The sequence below is a fragment of the Sinocyclocheilus rhinocerous genome, unplaced genomic scaffold (genome assembly GCF_001515625.1).
Source record: "Sinocyclocheilus rhinocerous isolate Xijiao unplaced genomic scaffold, SAMN03320098_v1.1 scaffold1600, whole genome shotgun sequence".
Lineage (NCBI taxonomy): Eukaryota > Metazoa > Chordata > Actinopteri > Cypriniformes > Cyprinidae > Sinocyclocheilus > Sinocyclocheilus rhinocerous.
The window spans coordinates 1,323,142-1,342,779 of NW_015665129.1; the positions used below are offsets into that span (position 1 = coordinate 1,323,142).

At 39.0% G+C, this 19,638-nt stretch overlaps 1 protein-coding gene across 2 annotated transcripts; it reads left to right on the plus strand.

The window, feature by feature from the left end:
• Window positions 1–3,874: 3,874 nt before the first annotated feature.
• On the plus strand, window positions 3,875–15,412 carry LOC107731205 (uncharacterized). 2 transcript variants are annotated; one of them, XM_016542214.1, is made up of 6 exons: window positions 3,875–4,081; window positions 8,969–9,026; window positions 10,239–10,326; window positions 10,600–11,177; window positions 13,282–13,416; window positions 13,733–15,412. In XM_016542214.1, exons 1-6 carry the CDS (start codon window positions 3,948–3,950, stop codon window positions 14,285–14,287), a joined length of 1,548 nt encoding a protein of 515 aa, XP_016397700.1. In that variant the 5' UTR covers window positions 3,875–3,947; the 3' UTR covers window positions 14,288–15,412. The 2 variants fall into 2 exon arrangements, with proteins under 2 accessions (XP_016397700.1, XP_016397701.1); XM_016542215.1 differs by having other exon boundaries at window positions 10,239–10,272.
• Window positions 15,413–19,638: the final 4,226 nt, after the last annotated feature.

Consider the following 19,638-nt stretch of genomic DNA (forward strand, 5'->3'; position numbering starts at 1 on the left):
AACCGAACACTGAACATTAATAAATCTTCTCCTGTTCTGATCTCGAATAGAAATGCATAAAATATGAGTTTATTTCTACATTACCACTCATTATTCAGTCACATGCAAAGCATGCTGGGAACCTGAAACGTGAACTTGAAAAAGTTATGGAGCTAATTACATTGAGTTAGTACAACTTAAATAATGTTTTAAACAAACTAACACAGATATTTAAGTTGAAGTTACACACAGTATTACGTTGATGTAATTATCAACATTAAGATATCAGGACAACTCATTAAAAAATGTTTAAAACTTAAAATGTTTAATTAAATCAATAAATTGGAATTTTTAACTTGCACTAATGCATTAAATTAAGTAGTGGCAACAGATCCACTGAATTATTTTTTAGAGTGTAGCAGTCGTCATTTACTCCCGACATCTGAGCCGCTGAAGATGCAGTGGATTATGTTTGTTTTTGAAGGGAATGCGCCCCCGATCTACATAAATGCATCTATGTTCGCGCAAATCATTCGTGATCCAGCTTCACCTACAGAAGAAGTAAGGTTTTTTAATGAATCTTTGCAAATCGCCTTTGCAAATCGCCTCACAATGGACAGCAGTTTCATGTTCAATGTGGACAGACAAACTTCTTGACAGTGAAAATTTGTTGCATCAGACCTAGTTAGGACACAGTGCTCTGTGGCTGAAGGGCATTATGGAGATGATGATTTTTGTAACTTTGCAGTTCATCAGGTACTTTCACATGTGATTGGGAAACTAGAAACCAAGAAAGCTCAATTCATAAGCCATTAGGCTGCCACCAGCAAATTCTGTCATACCACTGCAACCCGAATAAGCAGCTCATGAGCAAAATTTAGATTCACCTCCAATTAAAATCGCAATGGGATTTAGTATGGTCATCAGTGTTTCAATATCCACGTCTGTGTATTTTGAGTAACTCAAATTGTGCTAAAAACAGGCAATCTAGAGAAAGAGAGAAGCTTTCAGTCGTTTTGCATTTAATTTGTCTGTAGGCATTAAAGATATGAGAAGAATGCAATTAACAATAATGAGATTTGAAATATGCCATAGGCACTCTAGACAAATTTTGAGTAAAACATCTCTTATACTATGATTGAATATTAGCAATAGATACGTTCCTTGAAAAACTGCATTAAGTCAGAATACCTATTGTTACTTTTAAATGCCAAACCTTGACCCTTTGAACCAACCAACTAATCAGTTAAAGCGCAGCCACATTAGCGAAGTTTCAGCAAAACTGCTGGCAAAAAAAGATCCATTATTGTCAATAGTGTAGTGATGTATGAAGCACAGCTCTCAAAGAAGTCACTTTCAAACCAAGCAGATTTCTGCTGGTCAACAGCCCAATGTAGCAAATTTGCCAAATCTGCATTGGGAAATCTTTGTCCTCACAAGAAATTGCAGACTGTGTGGATTCTTACATACATAAAATAAGGGAAGACCCCATATTTCATTGAAAACGGATGAAAACAAGGCTTTCAGACTTTCTTGCACTGTGTCTTAGATCATGTAAAAACAATTGTCAATACTGTTTTATGGAGTTTTTTCTGAAAGCTTTTTGGAAAGATGCTTCATCAGCTGAACAATTGGCAACAGTACAATCCACTGAACACACTGTACTTCTATCCCTCACAGCCTTGTTTTCATTCCTGTCAAAAATTAAATATGGCACTACCCTGACTAAAGTCTGTTGAAAAGACTGAATTAATTCGCCGAACGGTAAATGTGATCACACCTTTAGTCGATTAAAATGTGCGTGAGAATTAAAAAGGAACCACATAAAGGACTCGAGCTGTTCAGAAACCAAGCTGCAAACACCTAAGACTGTGTCTCTGCTCACCCACTGAGGAGATCCTGTTTAAACAGATCATTAAAACCATGATGCGCCACAAGAGTCGGGAGGGAAGGATTGAGAAAGTGAAGGTGAGAGACAGCGAGAGCTTCATTAACACAAAATACAGAGAGATGTTGGGAGATATGGTGATAGCCTATACCAACAACATTACATCAGGTTACTCTAAGAATAGGTGCACATTTTTGGAGATTTTGCTATAAATAAATAAACACACACACACACACACACACACACACGTGTATGTGCTGTCAACTAAATCTGTTAACTAAAACTTAAAACTAAGCCTAGCACAGCAGTTTTCCTTACTTTAAGCTGGCAGCCTTTGAACACAGTCTCTGTTTTCTGTGTATAAACAGGGAGTCAGTGCATGATGGATCCACTCATTAATCTTCAGGCATGTTCTTTCATTGATGCATACTCAAGAGACCTGTGTACAGTTTAAAAGGGGTCACCGGGAATTCAGGTGCAACTCGGGGCAAGTATGCATGTGCACTACACTTCTGACAACTGCATTATAGTAAAAAGGCCTTTTTTTCAGGCTGACAAAGAGCAAGACACAATGAAAGAGATTTTTTTCCCTTGCATTGTCCTAGTATTTTTTTTGTATTTCGACACGCTGTTGTTTGCTTGAGCTTGTGAGGTATTTTTAGCTCTTATCATGACTTACTTCCCTTTGATAGTACTAAACCAAGAGCCAAAATAATTAAAACTGGGCTAATTCCTTATCTGACAAAATCCACGTATTTCATCTCATGCATGATGCCTGTAAGGTGTAAGTCAGAAATAGCCATAGAATTCCTTGGACAGCCACCAGCAGTACAAGTCTTCATGTTGAAAAATAAAGGCTGGATTGTGTGTGCAAACAAAAGGTGACTGAACGATTCAGGACTTGCTCTCCATTCAAAAGCACTGGCCTATTCAGAAGATTTCTGATGTAATGGAGAACGTTGGACAATTGGAGAAGTGTACGCAATAACGCAATCAAGTGTGTAGACTGTACTATACATTTGCCTCACATGGGTTCAATTCAATGCAGCTGTTCTCCTGCACCGTCATCTGCGATGTCCCTTATAGAAAAAAGAAGAGCATATATATATATATATATATATATACATGATGCACAGTAGCAGGTTGGACATTGTTGCCATTAGTTTCTACATGTTCATCACGGATTGCCAGGGGCCTCCAAAGCCTCAAGCTGTGTGTCCTGACACTGTCAAATGAAGTTTAACACTTGGGCTCCTGGCAAATACAGCACAAGCTGACCACATTGGCCCCTGGGACCCATGGCGCATTTAGCAGTAGCTGAACACTTGGACTCCCGAGCCCTGCGACACTTTCAGTATGAGCTTACTATGATGGAACCCTGCTACTATTTTAGTCATCTAATGTTATTCTACTAAATCAAGTGTTCTTAAAAACAATGTAATTTAACAGTTGGCAGAGCAAGGGGCAAGACCATGAGTGTACTGTCATATACAATAGAGAGCAAAATATTGTGTTTTGTTCTAGCACTGTAACTGTTTAGAAAGGGGCTTTAAAGTGAAGTGTAAAAGCTCAGCCTTTCAGCAACTGCATTTACTGTCGCTTTGTTCACGGCGACAGACCGGTGAGGTACCTGATGCTCATGAATCTTTGCATGAAAAGTGAAAAATGCCCCCGAGTCTGAGACAAATGATTCCACACAAACGCTGAGTGACAGTCAGTGGGCAGAAAATGACACGCTGTGGGAGAGAAGAGAGAGAGACCTGCAGGAGGCACACACAAGGAGAAAGACAAAATAAAAGTACAAGAGTGAGACAGAGAGAGAACAAGAGAAAGTGTGGGACTCACTCTCTGTCATTCATTCACACTCTAGAGAATGGCTGCAGGGAGGAATGAAAGAGTATGATTCGTTTTTGTTATCCCTCTGATGGGTGAAAAAGGCTAGTTTTACAAAGCAAAAGAACTGATTCTAGCACCTTCACTTTTCTCTTTCAGATCTTGTGAACAGTGTTTGAGAGTGTGTGTGCATATGTGTGCGCGTGTGTGAGGGCGAGCGTGAAAGTGTGTGTGTTAGCACTTCCACATGGCCTCCATGCAGGACGGGGTGAACTTCTCTGCTCATCCCTACGGCAAAGTACTGCTGCTGGGGGCCATCGCCGCCGCCTCAGCCTTCGTTGTCACCATCCTCATCGTCGTGCTATGTGTGGGCTGCCAGAGGTGAGTTGCAAACACAAACACATATGCTCATATGTGACCCTGGACCACAAAACCAGTATTAAGTCGCTGGGGTATATTTGTAGCAATAGCCAAAAATACATTGTATGGGTCAAAATTTTTGATTTTTCTTTTATGCCAAAAATCATTAGGCCCTTAAGTAAAGACCATGTTCAATTAATATATTTTGTAGATTTCCTACTGAAAATATATCAAAATTTAATTTTTGATTAGTAATATGCATTGCTAAGAACTTCATTTGGACAGCTTTAAAGGCGATTTTCTCAGTATTTTGATTTTTTTGCACCCTCAGATTCCAGACTTCCAAATAGTTGTATATCGGCCAAATATTGTCCTATCCTAACAAACCATACATCAATGGAAAGCTTATTTATTCAGCTTTCAGATGATGAATAAATCTCAATTTCAAAAAATTTACACTTAAGACTGGTTTTGTGGTCCAGGGTCACATATATAAAATGCTCTGACTGCTTGCCCTCTTTGGTTGGTTGGAGTTTATTTGGTGGTTTATTTGTTTAGATTCATATTCTTCTTGTTTAAACCCCAACCCTAAAATGCATAACTCATCCTGCTTTTGTGTTGTGGACTTAATACCTTAAATCATGCAGCTCATTGATGAGAGGCTTACGATTTTTCCTGGTGTACAAAAAAACTAAGCCAAACTGGCGAAAGACTTCCATAGACTTGCCTTGAAGGATTAAACCCAATCATAATAGCAATCATCTAGAAATGCTTTAGCAACCCCCCAGAACACCACAGAAATCAACCATATAGCAACACTCCGGTAAACTCATAAATATGATATTGATAATTAGGCTCTTTCATACACTATCGTTCAAAAGTTTAGGGTCTGGGTTTTTTTTTTAATCCTTCTCTTGAATGTGTCTCTTATGCTCACTGTAAAATACAGTAAGGTATATTGTGAAATATTATTACATTTTTGAATTTTAATATATTTTAAAGGGTTAGTTCACCCAAAAATTTAAATTCTGTCATTAATTACTCAGACGAAAGAAAATGTGGAATAAAGTCGTTATTTTTGTTTTCTTTGCGCAAAAAAGTATTCTCGTAGCTTCGTAACTTTACTGTTGAACCACTGATGTTACACGGAGTACTTTGTCGATCATCTTGGTACTTTTCTGGACCTTGAACGTGGTAGTTACCTTGCTGTCAATGGGAGGGGCAGAGAGCCCTCAGATTTCATCAAAAATATCTTAAATTGTGTTCCGAAGATGAACGAAGGTCTTATGGGTTTGGAACAACACGAGGGTGAAAAATTAATGAGCAACTGCACCAAAAAAGTGCTAAAAAACACTCAGAACACCATTGCAAATGCATAGCAACACCCTGGAAAACTCCCATAACACTCTATCATCATGGCGATGAGTTTTGCACAGGCAAACACCACTGAGTTTTTCCACTAATAAAAATCAGTCTTGGATTTCTGTATACAGTTGACAATAATTTATGCATTTTCATTCTGTGCTAGAGCCATTTTTTTTCTCCCAGCCCATTACATTCAATAAATTATAACACTGGTAGATCTTAACTTCTGAGGCAGGCTTTAATTTAGTACAGTATTTCTGAATGAAGAAAAAATGACATCTAATGGCAGAGAATTTGACTAGCATGTTCACACCGAGCTAGCATTCTCATACTTGTAACAGTGTGCTTTGCACTGGAAATCTTCATATTGTCAACATCGCAGAAAATGCTCCTGTAATATGAAGCTACATATCCCACTGCTGCCGTGTGTGTGTTCCAAGATGAAAGCCAGAGATCACCTGTTTTCACCCGTCAATGTCACTAAGGCCTTTAATAGAGCTTATTCAAAAAGTTCACCTACGCCTCTTTCATGCTCACTGCGTAATGGTGGGGACATCATTTTGACATGGCAGTGATGTTTAAACAGGAAGTGGCTGTTTTTTTTTCTTTTCCATTCATGTCTCTCTTGTTCCACCGATGATAGCACAGAGCACGCTGTGTGAATGCTAATGTCTCATTTTGTCAAAGCACATGATGCATCTGGTAGTGGGAGGACAAAGAATAAGTATTAGAGGAATGAGAGATGAAGGTGAAGAAAGACAAGTGAAGAAGTCACTGAGAAAGACAAGAACAAGGGTTGAAGGAAATACATATAAGAAAGACATTGCAGGGAAAAAGTAAATGAGAAAATTAGAGAAGATGTTGGAGGTATTGTCAGTTATTTATAGCTTGCAAATGAATACTGAACACTACAGTCAAAGGTAAACTCAATAGTTCACTAAAAAATTAATAAAGCTGATACGTTTCACAAAACCAGTTGGAATGATTAGTTGACAAATCAGGCTGATCTAGTTCTCAGTAGGTGGGTTTCCATTACAGATTGCAAACTTTTGCGATATTATATAAATGTCGATAAAAAAACTATTTTTATACGGTTTCCATTAACCGATGTTATGCAAATAAAACATAATTTTTTCCCCTTGTGATAAGTCATAGTGACGAATGTTGGTAGGTTTACATTTATTGCAGCCACTGCACTAGCCATTATCTTTAATTGAAGGAGACGTAGGTGTGTATCTTTAGCAAAGCAGTGTGGAAAGCCGCTTCTGGGACACTTCTGAAATGTGCCGCGGCGTGGCTGGTATAAACACAAGCATTGACTAGAGTAGCCACAGTCAGCTCTGCCTTAATGCGCTGCAGAGGGGTTATCCAAGCGTTAATGGCAAGAAAAGCCCCTAAATTTGAGAGTGGCCACGTATGAGGTGTTTCTTGGAGGTTATAATACATTAAAGCATTGATCTCAAACTCAATTCCTGGAGGGCCACAGCTCTGCACAGTTTAGCTCCAACCCTAATAAAACACACCTGATCCAACTAATCAAGGTCTTCAGTATCACTAGAAACTTCCAAGCAGGTGTGACTTGGGGCTGGTTGGAGCTAAACTCTGCAGAGCTGTGGTCCTCCAGGAATTGAGGTCTTCAGTATCACTTCCAAACTTCCAAGCAGGTGTGACTTGGGGCTGGTTGGAGCTAAACTCTGCAGAGCTGTGGCCCTCCAGGAATTGAGTTTGAGACCACTGCATTAAAGAATGATCATGTGATTCCTAATAAAACACACCTGATCCAACTAATCAAGGTCTTCAGTATCACTAGAAACTTCCAAGCAGGTGTGACTTGGGGCTGGTTGGAGCTAAACTCTGCAGAGCTGTGGTCCTCCAGGAATTGAGTTTGAGACCACTGCATTAAAGAATGATCATGTGATTTTTATGTACGCCAGGTAACCTGTAAATGCGAAAAAAACAAAAACGTTTCCATTGCCTTAAAAACCCAACTTATGCGAGCATGAAAACCTTTTTGCGATATATGGGAGTTTTTGCAAAATTGACGTTTCCATTGGCCGTATTTTCAATTCACAATTTCAATTTGTGCAATTTGAAGGGTAATGAAAACACATCTAGAGACTTAGTTATTCTTTTTTTTTTTTGGCATTCTTGCATTTTTCTTGGTAGGACAGTTGCGATCCAACAGGAAGTGGGTGGGAGAGAGAGAGAGGGATGGGATCGGTAAAAGTCCACAGGGTGGGATTCGAACTTGGGACACCTGAAGTGCAACTGTGCCATATGTTGGCACGCTACCCATGAGGCTATTGGCACAGACAGATAGTCACTTACTCAGTGATTCTTTTGTAGTGGTTAACAGACCACTGATGGGGAAGATGATAAATTTTGGCCTATTTGTCATACAAGGCAATGAAATATAGTGTGTTAGTAGTATGGGCCACTTTTATGATGCTTTTGCATCATTTCTGAAGCTTGAAATCTCCCATTTATTGTAACTACATGGTAAATCAGAATTTTTATTTGGGTGAACTGTCCATTTCAAGGCCAAATTCAAGGTTATACGGTCACTCTTCCTCACTGACCTTCCACATCATTTATCATATTATTAGATCTGAAATATTCAGCATAGTATATTTACTAATGGGTTTAAGAAGCTGTACGTGTATATTTATTTCAAAAAGTTTTTGAGAAGGCTAGATGTTCTTGTGTGATATACTAATGTTTTTTTATTCGGTTATGTCTTAAAAAACAAATATCAGTGATTCATGGGAAATTCAGTAATAGCTTTAGTACTTTACAAAATTTACTTTGTATCCATTTCGCTCTGCTGGTCGGCAGATTTCAGATACCTACACTGTTCCTGTAATCTTATCAAAGCAATGCAAGCAATCAGAAGGGAACGACTGACATAAACAGATGTCTGGTCAAATTTGGCCAAACATTCCGGGCAATGGGTCTGGATCAGGGCCCTGTGTATGTGTAAGAGAGGAAAGTTTAGATTCTTGAGTCACTGACAGACATGAATGTTTACTTCTTGTCTTCTCATGAAGAAAATTATCCTCAGCATCCATTTAGCTATTTTAGTGATGTTTGAATTGTATTATGTTGATTGTTTGATTGATTTTCTTTGTGGCTGAGATTTGGCCTGAACACAATTGCGCTGCAGTTACTCAGAGGCCTGTTAATCATCCAGTGAAAGCCTTCTGTTGTTTCAAATGCCAATCTGGACTCATTTTGAGGACAGTGCATCTTGAAAGCACTTGCACGGTTACTTCTGATCAAATGACTTCACTCAAACAGTTTATAAAAAAACAACTGCCTTGAATCCTTCGAGTAGCCTAATTGAATTGAAATGTGCATTTTCTTTCTGCACAAGATAAACAGTTGGAGCTACTAAAGTAAATTGAATCAGGGGCTCAAATGAGTCAGCGCATTCAGTCTCCATAAATCACTGGGTAAACGGAGCATTTGAAGTTTGAACCTAACATTCTAAATTTTTTCGATTTGGAACAGCGTGGTTTACATCTCGCTGATTGTGTCTTGCAGGAAGGGGAAGACGCACAGTGGCCCTGGAGAGGAGAGGAAGCACAGGCTCATGGACATGGTGAGCATTTTTAAGTCTCTTTTCTTCTGCTGCCTTTTTTTCCATTTTCTCATTGGGTGTCATTCACTAATAATTGCACACAGCTTGTACTGCCATTTCTCAAACATATCTTCATCCATTAAGTTATCTGTTAGTATATACACACACACTATACTGTATATAGCCTATTTCTGTTCAGTTTGGGGTCAGTTGGTGTTTTTGAAAAAATGCCTCTCATTCTCAACAAGACAACTTGTTTTGATTTATTTAAATCCAAATTTTCAGCAGCCATTACTGCAGTCTTCAGTGCCACATGATCCTTCAAAAATCATTCTAACATGCTGATTTGGTGCACTGGAAAATTTCTTATTATCAATGTTGAAAACTTAGAATGGAATGTACAACATTTATTTTAAATAGAACTCTTCTGTAATATTATAAATTTCTTTACTGTCACTTTTGAGCAATTTAACGTGTTCTTGCTGACTAAAAGTATTAATTTCTTTAAAAAACTAAATCCTACTGAACCCAAACTTTTGTATTTATATAAGCAGAGAAAAAGGATAACCTAAAGTAATCTTCAGAGAGAAACCTTATTGATAAATCACGATTTCGGCATGAAAACATTCACACATAAGTTTTTATGCACAATTACGTGTGTACACATTGCTAGTGAATGAAACCCATTCTTCTTCTTCTAAATAATTTCCCTCTTTTTCTCTGTATTTTCTAAGGAACCCAGGTCTGGGCTCAGTTCCATGTCAGTTCAAGCAGTTCATGGTTTTGTTTCTCCTCCTGAATTTAATTAATCTTCTTAATCGGCTCAGTGGAAATAGATCTGACCTAAACTTTGAATGGATCTCTTAAGCTTCGAATCTAAAACAAAAGAATTTGGCCCATTTCACTATTTTAGCATCCCACGTTGTATGACACCCTAATGTAGATGTATTTTTTTTTGTCACCTAGAACATTCCTCAACTGTTTTACCCTGATTTTACCTTGGATATCAAGCAGTGATGGTGACCCAGCATAGTACACAATAATATAAATAACATACAACAGTAAGAAGTAATAATTTCAAACATGAATCTATTAATATTGCCATGTACTTGCTTGACCCAACAATATGCCCAATGTAGGCTGAATAAGAAAATTGAATTTTTAGTTGTTGTATTGGTTATGCTGTTTTATTTGAATACATTTTAAGCAGTTTATCTGTGCATCTGTTTTCAGAGTATACTGCGACAGTCCAAGCTGACCTCCATCAGTAAGTCAGACACCAAGCTTCATGAGATGAACAGACTCAACTGCAATGGCAAGAGTATGTACTGTACAATCACATCTCTTAAAGCTCGATAGTCTCTAGTTCCTCACATATACCTGCAGTTCGGGGGGAAGGTCTGAGCATGGTACCAGCTATGTTTCAGGAGTTTCCATAGGGGCTATTAGTAGATATCTATCTATATCTATAGTGATTGGCATGTGTCTGCTGCCCTTTGCCTCTGCAGTTTCGAGCAAATCTTTTTATTGTCTCTTTGAAAAAACAATGGTTTTGCATCTCAGATTTTAGTTTATATCATGCTGCTCTCTGTAGAATCTTCTAAGAAGAACCGTCCTGCCAGCATGGATCTGCTCCTACTTCCTAGCCGTCGCTCAAACTCCGACCTGCGTTCTCAGGGCCGCCAGCTGCCTCAGATCCCCTCTGGTGAGGATGGGGAACACACGTACGCCGAGGTGGGCCGCCGCTCTTCTCCCACACGCGGTTCTGAGGATGCCCGGTATGGCGTTGGAGGTCGAGCTGGAGAGACGGACACACCCGCCCCACCGGCGGTCCCTGCTAATACCCCTGCTCCACCTGATCCCGACGTGGACTGCTTGGAGGGCGGGATTCCAGAGCCAGAGACCCTCCCCCAGGTGGTAAACACGCCCCCTCAACCACAGGAAACAGTGGAGTACGCCTGCATCAGAAAGGTCCGGAGAGTGGACAAAGCAGCACAGAAGAGGGACAATGGGACGGAGACCGAGGAGGGGCTCGGACAACAACAACGACACAGCAGTGGGGACATTCGACATGCCCCGCCCACTCACCCAGCCCCGCCTCCAACACACCCACACAGTCAGAAGATTCCTCGGAAAAACGTGGAGGCCTTCAATCTTCCATGTTTCCCTAAGGTAGGTATCATCTATCTATCTATCTATCTATCTATCTATCTGTAAGACCTATAAAGCTTTCAAAACTTTTTTCAAAACCTTCAAACAAGATTGACATTCAAAGTTTATTATTTCAAACATTTTTTAGTTAAAGCTGCAGTCCGTAAGTTTTGCCTCTTTGTCGCCATCTCTGTTTGAAAACCTGGAATTGCAGCTGTGTGCGGAATTATCTAGCTTGCGTGGGTTGTGAGTATATTGATCATTTTTAACTAAAAAAAGTTACGGACTGCAGCTTTAAAAATTACAATCTTATAGTCAGCACTTATAGCCTCGTGGGCAGTGCACTGATGTATAATGCCGTTGCACTTCGAGTGTCCCGAGTTCAAGTCCCAGCTTGTGGACCTATCCGGTCCCCCTCTCTCTTACTTCGCTTTCAGTCTAGCTACTGTCCTGTCATAATAAAGTCAATAACAGCAACAATAAATCATTTTTTAAAATTACAATCTCATGAGTTTCTTTGAATTTTAATTTTAATTCGACTTCCTTGGATTCAAATTCAATTTGGATGCAATTCTGTATCCTGTTTGGTGCCTCAATTCAAATTTAATTCAAATTCTGTAATTCAAAAACAGTAATTTAAAGGGTATTTTCAATTCAATTCTGAATGGCGCACTTCTTCACATACATTCAGCGCTCGTGTAATTCAGTATTTCATAGCACTGCAACGGCAGGGATTTAGCTGAGGCTACAAATGTAAAAAGCACTACTGCGGTGCTTGAGAGCATTGTTGCTGATGGAAACTATTTGTCCTTTCATGACTACTAAAAGCCTTCGACTTGCTGTAATTTGCGATTGTGCTTTAAATTGTGTCTTAAGATGGAACATATTATAAATAGAAGCATGCTGGAAATGGCTTCCCCTATTTTTGTGTGCCTCAGCACTTGTGTGGACTTGCAACTAAAATGGATCTGCAATTAAGTACACTGCAAGTGTACTTCATTATTTTCTCTGTGAGAACATTGTCCAAATCAATGATACTTGTAAGCGTTTAGTGGTCCATCCACAGCATTCGGGGTGTTGCACACTCACAGGCACTTTACTATGAGGATGATGCAACCAACGGAAACACGGAGTGAAACCTCTCAATCACCGAAACCCAGGCAAACAGCCAGACCCAGAAAATGGGCCAGTCGTAATGGAAGACAAAGTGAATTGCTATGGTGAACGAAAGAAGCTACAACAACATGCTAATCCCTGCCTTAAAAATGGCGCTGTGACACACCCCATTGCCCACCTTCTGTTTCTCCTGCATAACAATGAGGAGAAAATGCACAGCAAGCATCAGCCTGTTCCCTTACGCCCGAGTACAGGAAACACATTAAGCTCAATATCATTAGATGCAGAAGATGGTTAGACATGAGGGCAGGCATTAAGAGGGGGGACAGTAGCCTGATTGTGCTACATAGGCTTATTTTCAGGGAGAAGAGTTTTTAACTGACTCCTCAACTGGTTAACTGTATGACTGTGAAACTATCTAAGCGTTCTGTCAGTCTGTCTAATAATCTATCAAACTGTCATCTAACGTTCTATTAATCCATCATCAAAGGTTAATTTTTAAACAATATCCTGGCTTTTTTCAATATAATAGAAGTAAATATAATAGAACAAAACCAGTCTGAATGCTTTCTTCACAAATTGAACACATCCAGTTCTTCGATGTGACTTTTATGAGTGACTAATACTTCAATTTGTTTCTCACACAAAGACATCAAGAAGACTGAATATTGCACACAGTTTGTATGGACAATTTTATGGTATTTTCATGCTGCTTTTGCACCTTTTGAAGCTTCCATTTTGAAAGCCCCGTAATCTTCCACAGAAGAAATAAACTCATACTGATTTTAAACAACATGAGAGTGAGTAAATTATGACAGAATTCATTTTATGGGTAAACCATTTGTTTAAAACTACTGCTTTAAACCCCTGAACTGCCCTCGGAGTGCATTGTTGATGCTGTTTCATGACGCTGTTCTACACAGCTCTATTCTCCAGTATATATTATTTAAGATGGCCCCTTAAAAGGTCATGTAATATTTATTCTAGTCAATTGTTTTTAATATATCAGGAGGCAGTGTTTATGGGAAATGGAGAACAGTACATATGGAAACCTCCGGAAGACGATGACATTATCTTCCAGCACAAGCAGATGGGTATTCTGAGCTCTCATGCAGGAGAGAATATGGCAGCATCTGCAGCAGGGGTGAGTGCATTTAGTTTTCCAGTCTTGACACATCCTCTATTTCTCTATGCAGTCAAAATGTCTTCTAGGTATTATACATTCTTGAAACATTGTCTGTGAATGATCCCAGAGTACTTCCTTACCCATAAACACTATTTCAGAGTTAACCAGAAGCAGCTGTAAACCCACAATTGTGTATTCTTAATAGGCCGGATTGTTTTTGTTGCATATCAGACAGCGGGAACTGGAAAAGCAAACTTTTGGAGTGTAAGATATATACACAGATTTTCCACTCATGAATATGTTTCAGATGGTTTGTCTCTCTATTATCATGTAGATCACAGAGATGTATTCGAAAGTCTGCAAACCGGGCAAAAAGAAGCGAGGCATGCCTGGCTCGCCCACCGCCACAAGGGACATCAGCGGCTATAGGACCTTGGCTCGAGGTGACCGCGGTGAGCGTGACGGGGGTTTCAGCGTGGTAGTCAAACCCCAAACGTGGGCCCCACAGGAGGGCAAAGGCACGAGAGCGCCACCTGGCTGTATGGAGGACCACTGCTACGAAGCCATCAGCACTGAGGAAACAGACCTGGCTTACGAGACCATGGAGGGTGGGGGAGGCTGGATGCGTGACAGGCCTCCACCCAATGCCAGTGCCACCTTGCGGCCCAAGCGGAAGCGGCCCCAGCAACCCTTGCAACAACCACCGCCACCCCCTCCACCCCCCCAGCAGACCCCCAAACTGCAGCATCTCCCAGCCAAAACAATGCTGATTCCAGGGGAGAGCCTGTATGAGAGCATCCCTGACCTGAAGCAGGGCTCGGCCACCTCCAGCACAACCACCATCTTTACTTTTAATGACGGCATGGAGATGTATGTCACTGGCCTGTAGGGGGTTCTCTGGGGAAGGGAACTTTTGCTCTCTTGGGGCTTGAATCTTGAATGGGGACACGTAAGCGTGTCGTAACCCAATGGGATACGCGCATTGTGCCACTGCTATATATTTTACATGGGTTCCAAGTATTAGTTGAGCATTAATTGAGTTTTGTAAGTCTAGTTAAAGGTCAGTATTCTCGCAGCACAAAACGATAGAATGCTTACGTGAAAATCCAAAAGAAATGATTTCACCTAATCACATTCCTCTATAACGAAGAAGAAAAATAGTCACCAGCCACGACATATCACACCCGACAGTAGCATTCCTATAGAGGAAGTTCTTGTTTTTTGTCATTACATGCTGTAGTTAAGGACAAAGTGACCATCGGAATTGCGGGTCAAACTTGTATTTGATGCCTAGAAAATCCCAAAGTAGGAAAAATAGAGCACAAGTCTATTACAAATAGAACTTGTTAAGAAGCACAGTTTAATTGTGTTCCCGTGGCCCTCTGAAAATAAGAAAAAATTATAATTTGGTTAGATGCCCTCAGCAAAGTTTAAAAAAAAAAATGAATATACAGAAAGTGAACATTATTAGAAAGTCAATCAAAAGCTATTGCCAAGCAAAATATCATATATTGACTAAAGCCTTTATTTAATCTGTTCATAGAAGAGCTGATCCTATTTTAAAATGGCTAAAAGCTATCTATTGCCTAAAAGCTTTAGGAAACACATGGCCCTATTTTTGTAAAGTCAACGCCTCTATTTATGTAAAAAATTAATCAATTTTAGAGCTAAAATAAAGATTCTAATTCGATTGGTCAAACAGATCCTGTACGCCAAGAAAGTATTTTCTTATTAAGCACAAATATCTCATGCTTAGCATGTTGTCTGTCTGAGACAGTGCCCTTCTGAAATTGAAGAGTACTAGATTTAAAATCTGTTAAAGTAATAGATGGTAAATTGCAATTGTCAATAAAGCAAGATCATGGAGAGAATTAGCAAAAGCTCAGGGACAGTGAACAAAAATATGAAATAATTGCACACAAAACGTTATGACATATCTCACAAGAGACCCCCAATGTCTTTTCATGTTATTTTCTTGTTTTGGTCATATATCAATTCAAACTGTCACACAAGTCACCACAGCACTTCAGTGTGGTAAAGTAAGTGTTTTTCTTTGTCAATACTGTTTATGCACTTTGCCTGATTAAAAAGATGCATGCTTTCAAGAAGAAATACCCTTGTAAAGGGATAAAAATAGAAAAGAAAGATAAGTGAAACTAGCACTGTCCTGTGGTATCAGAGAATGGTTTATTTCTTGCTGTTGTCGGTGGATTGTTTGATTTATATGCCTTTTTCTTCATCTGAGAAAGAGCACAAAGTGAATTGCTTCAGGATTGAGGGAGACCAATGAGGACTCGAGGAGGACTTTCTAAAAAAAACTGGACAGTTAGGAATATAACACAATTGGTCAGAAGAAATGTATCATAGACAATCCCTTCCCAATCCCTCGTCCATGTATGTCCAGATCAGATTGAATGGAATCACATACATTAGATTGCTGCAAAAATCTCCTGTATGTTACATGAAAATAACGGGAGATAAAAAAAAAAAAAAAAAAAGAAGGTACAATGACTAAGCGATTTAAAATTAGTGTAAGTCTATGGGAGGGGGGTTTGGGATTTTATGGCCAGATAGTGACAAGTTTCACCAGTGGACAATGTCAAAATATCTATGATATGTGGACTATAGCTGCTGTCTCTTGGTGTCTTTGAATCTGATGCTAATGTGATCTGGATTAAATTATCCCAAATGGCTGGAGCACACAAAAAGGGGCTCAGGTCAACTAAATATAATCAAACCGCTTGTCTAAGCCCTCGTTGCTATCAAATGTTGGTGCAATGTTGTAAATATGTTACAAGAAGAATTACAGAAGAAAACGGGGGGAGGGAATTTGCTCTTGGTGTTGCTGAAAGTATTTGTTTCTTACTGGTTGTCCATTTGAAATGATTTTTCTCTGGTGAAAAATTATCTCAGCAGTATCTCTGTGAGTTTTGATTATGTGCTTTGGGATTTTTTTGTTTTCCACATCATTTTAGTTATACTGTGTATCTCAAAGACCAGTTGAGTTTAGTGTGGCAGCTAATGTCGTGTGTTTGCTTATCAAACAACAGGGTGGTGTGTATTAAAGCTGTGTAATTAAGTACTAATGTGCAAAAGATTGTAATGTTTTTATATCAAAATGACTATTCATAAAATGTCGGGTCAAGTTTATACTTTTTTAAATAAAGTAGCACTTCAAAAAACACAAAGCATATACCATTTACATAGTGTTTTCTCGCTCGCAATAAGCCATTTATTAATTCTCTAACCACTAAGTGCTCAGACAATCCGATCTCACAGAAAAATTTTACAATTTTACAAGGTGGCAATTACATCCGAATTTGTATGATGTGATCTGTATGAAAACGTACACTTTTGAAAAAAGCATGAAGGTTTGCCCCAACCCAACCTCTAAACTTAATTATCAATGACGTAAGCAGATTCGATGAAAACTTGAATGAGATTGTAAGAATTCATATGAATTATAGTTTGAAATACTTATGAATTGCCTTGAGATTGTGGTGGACACTTACAGGAACCTTTTTTTTTTGGTAAACACGTGTAGTGCTAATATAGTTCTATCATGAAAACTCTCGGAGGGTTTGGCATGGTAATGTACATGACAATGTTAATGATTTTGGTCTTGGTGGAATAGATCTGATACGCTGCTGTGGCAGAGCAAGTACCGAAACACAACATGCTGCTGTGAGCATGTAAGAAATACTGCTGCTGCACACATAACATATATGAAATAGCCCCCATATATAGCATACCTGAATTACCCCATAGCAGGTGGAGCTGGGGAAGGTGAAGTGTATCTGAAGCGTGCTGCAATTGCTACAGCAAGCACTAGCCAAGTATTTCAATGTTGAGCAGCAAGCTCATTGGCTGCTGATACAAAAAGAACCAATCAGCTGTACCATGTGATGATGTCATTAGGAGTTAGACGTATCGGACTTCGCCATCTAGAGTTTCATGACAGAACTTTGGATTTATATGATCATTGTACATCCACACTGGTTGTCAGAGTAACAACACAAAAACCATGCACAAGATTTCAGTAATGGATGTTTCTCTAAGGCTGTTTCATTAGTGCAGTACCTCTATCTGAGATATCTGAACATATCTGTCGCAGACAACAGCTATAAAAATCAGAAAGGGTAGAATATGCAATATTTATTTGCAAGTACCACAGTTAATTGAGGGCTATGAACCTGCAAAGGTGAAGAACGTGAAAAACATGAAATCTGATCACTCATACCAAGATGCATTTAAATTCTCATTTTAATCAGATTTCAGGTGTTTTGCTTGTTCAGAAAAAAAAATTAATTAATGAAAAAAAAATTTTTTGTTACCTGTAAGAACCTGCAGATTTGTTTACAGTAAATATTTCTGTCTCTGGGGACAAATGAATGGCAAAAGAGGAACTAAACCTGAATTAAATATTTCTTAGTTCAGTATTAATAAGGTTATTTAAAAAGAACAATGGAGTTTTACAGCAACAAAGATGTTCACAGATGTGAGATCTCGCATAGGCAAGTATTGCTCCTCCGACTTACTGACTTCGAAAAGAAACAGATGTGCGCCTGTGTTAGATTTGCATTTTGTGATGTCTGTAGGCATCAATGCAAAAGGTTCAGCAAATATTCCAGAGGACATTTTTCATTCTAAATCTGGATATGATTAGGCTCGGATTAAACTGGCTTTGATTAGTTTATACACTCAGGTAGATGAGGGATTGCATTAGAGTTCTTTGTTTACCCTAATTAGCCATTGAAGCTGCAGTCACATCAGCCTTTCACTGTGGTACATGCTGTTCCTATGACAACTGCCTCACTGTCATGGTATGGTATTTAAGAATTCCCCTCCATTGAGACAAAATCTCATCGCATTTCACAGTAAGATTACATTACAAACAGATGGAGGAGGTCATAGGATTTTTATTTATTTAATTCAAATCCTCTATCAGAACATATGAAATTGTGTTTGTAAAAGTGTAACCTGCTTTCCTAACTCTCTTACTGTGTCCCTGTGTGTTTATGTGTGAGAGTGTCACAAGCTTGCATCTGACTTGCTCTGTAAAAAAAAAATAGGTCATCCTTAAAACAAAAAGGGTGCAGTCAACATAGCAACCGTCTGCTGTTTTTTTATTGGCTGACTTGTTTCCATAGTAACAGGTTAACCTTGAGGCTGCAGTCGCAGACCAGTTTGTTGTCTAGGCGAATCCAGAATGTATGAAGAGCTCTGCTAAGTCAAGATGTCACCCATGTTTCAAAGCTCCAGCAACACTGGAGAAAGGGTCTGCATGTTGTAGCAACCTAGTGAGAGTGCAACGCAGTCTCTATAGGAGTCTGCAATGTCAGTCTTGTACAGTGCCTGAAAAAAAGTATTCATATTATTAAATATTTTTTGGGGAATGGTACATTAGATTATTTTCACATACTATGTAACATGTATTGTTCTGCCATTTCAAAATGTGGAGAAGAGGTTACATTTTTAATGCAGTGTTTCCAAACTTTTTTGTCTTATGTACTCCCAGAGCCCCATCAATAAGAATCAAGTGCTGTTTGTCTTTAACATTAAACCATAAAAAAGGCATTGTAACTTATATTATGCCAGATATTTACAAATATATCAGGAAATTATTTGTTGACATGCCACTGAATTATTAAAAAACAAGTCAGGTTTTTGTCCTTAAAGGGTTAGTTCACCCAAAAATGAAAATTAGCCCATCATTTACTCACCCTCAAGCCATCCTAGGTTTATATGACTTTCTTCTTTCAGAATCAGACGAATCCAATTGGAGTTAAATTAAAAAACGTCCTGGCTCTTTCAAGCTTTATAATGTCAGTGAATAGGTGATTTTTGTCAACAGTCCAAAAGAAGCCAAATAAAGCGCATCCATCCATAATAAAACGTGCCTCACACGGTTCCGGGGGGTGAATAAAGGCCTCCTGTAGCGAATCAGTTCGGTTTTGTAAGAAAAATATACATATTTAAAACGTTATAAACAGTTTTCTTTTACTTCCGGTAACTGTCGTACATGGAAACCGACGTAGGACGTATGCGTAGCGTATGTGCTGGTGTGAGCATGCTAGTCTCGTGAGAACCAATGTTTGTTTACAGGAGCAAAGGAAGCAAAGATTCCTTTCTTGGTCTCCTCTTGGCTTATATCGAAATCCTCCGACATTTTTCTTTACAGATCCTCGTTTTGTGCTTCTAATTCGTGAACGGCGTTTTGTTTTGTTTTGTCTCCGCGTT

What these genes read in the sequence shown, in the direction of transcription:
- LOC107731205 (XM_016542214.1), top strand. Translation starts at nt 3,948, where the DNA reads ATGGCCTCCATGCAGGACGGGGTGAACTTCTCTGCTCATCCCTACGGC. An exon ending in ATCTTCCATGTTTCCCTAAG is followed by an intron (nt 11,178 to 13,281) that starts GTAGGTATCATC and finishes TTAATATATCAG; the next exon opens with GAGGCAGTGTTTATGGGAAA. An exon ending in TGGCAGCATCTGCAGCAGGG is followed by an intron (nt 13,417 to 13,732) that starts GTGAGTGCATTT and finishes ATTATCATGTAG; the next exon opens with ATCACAGAGATGTATTCGAA.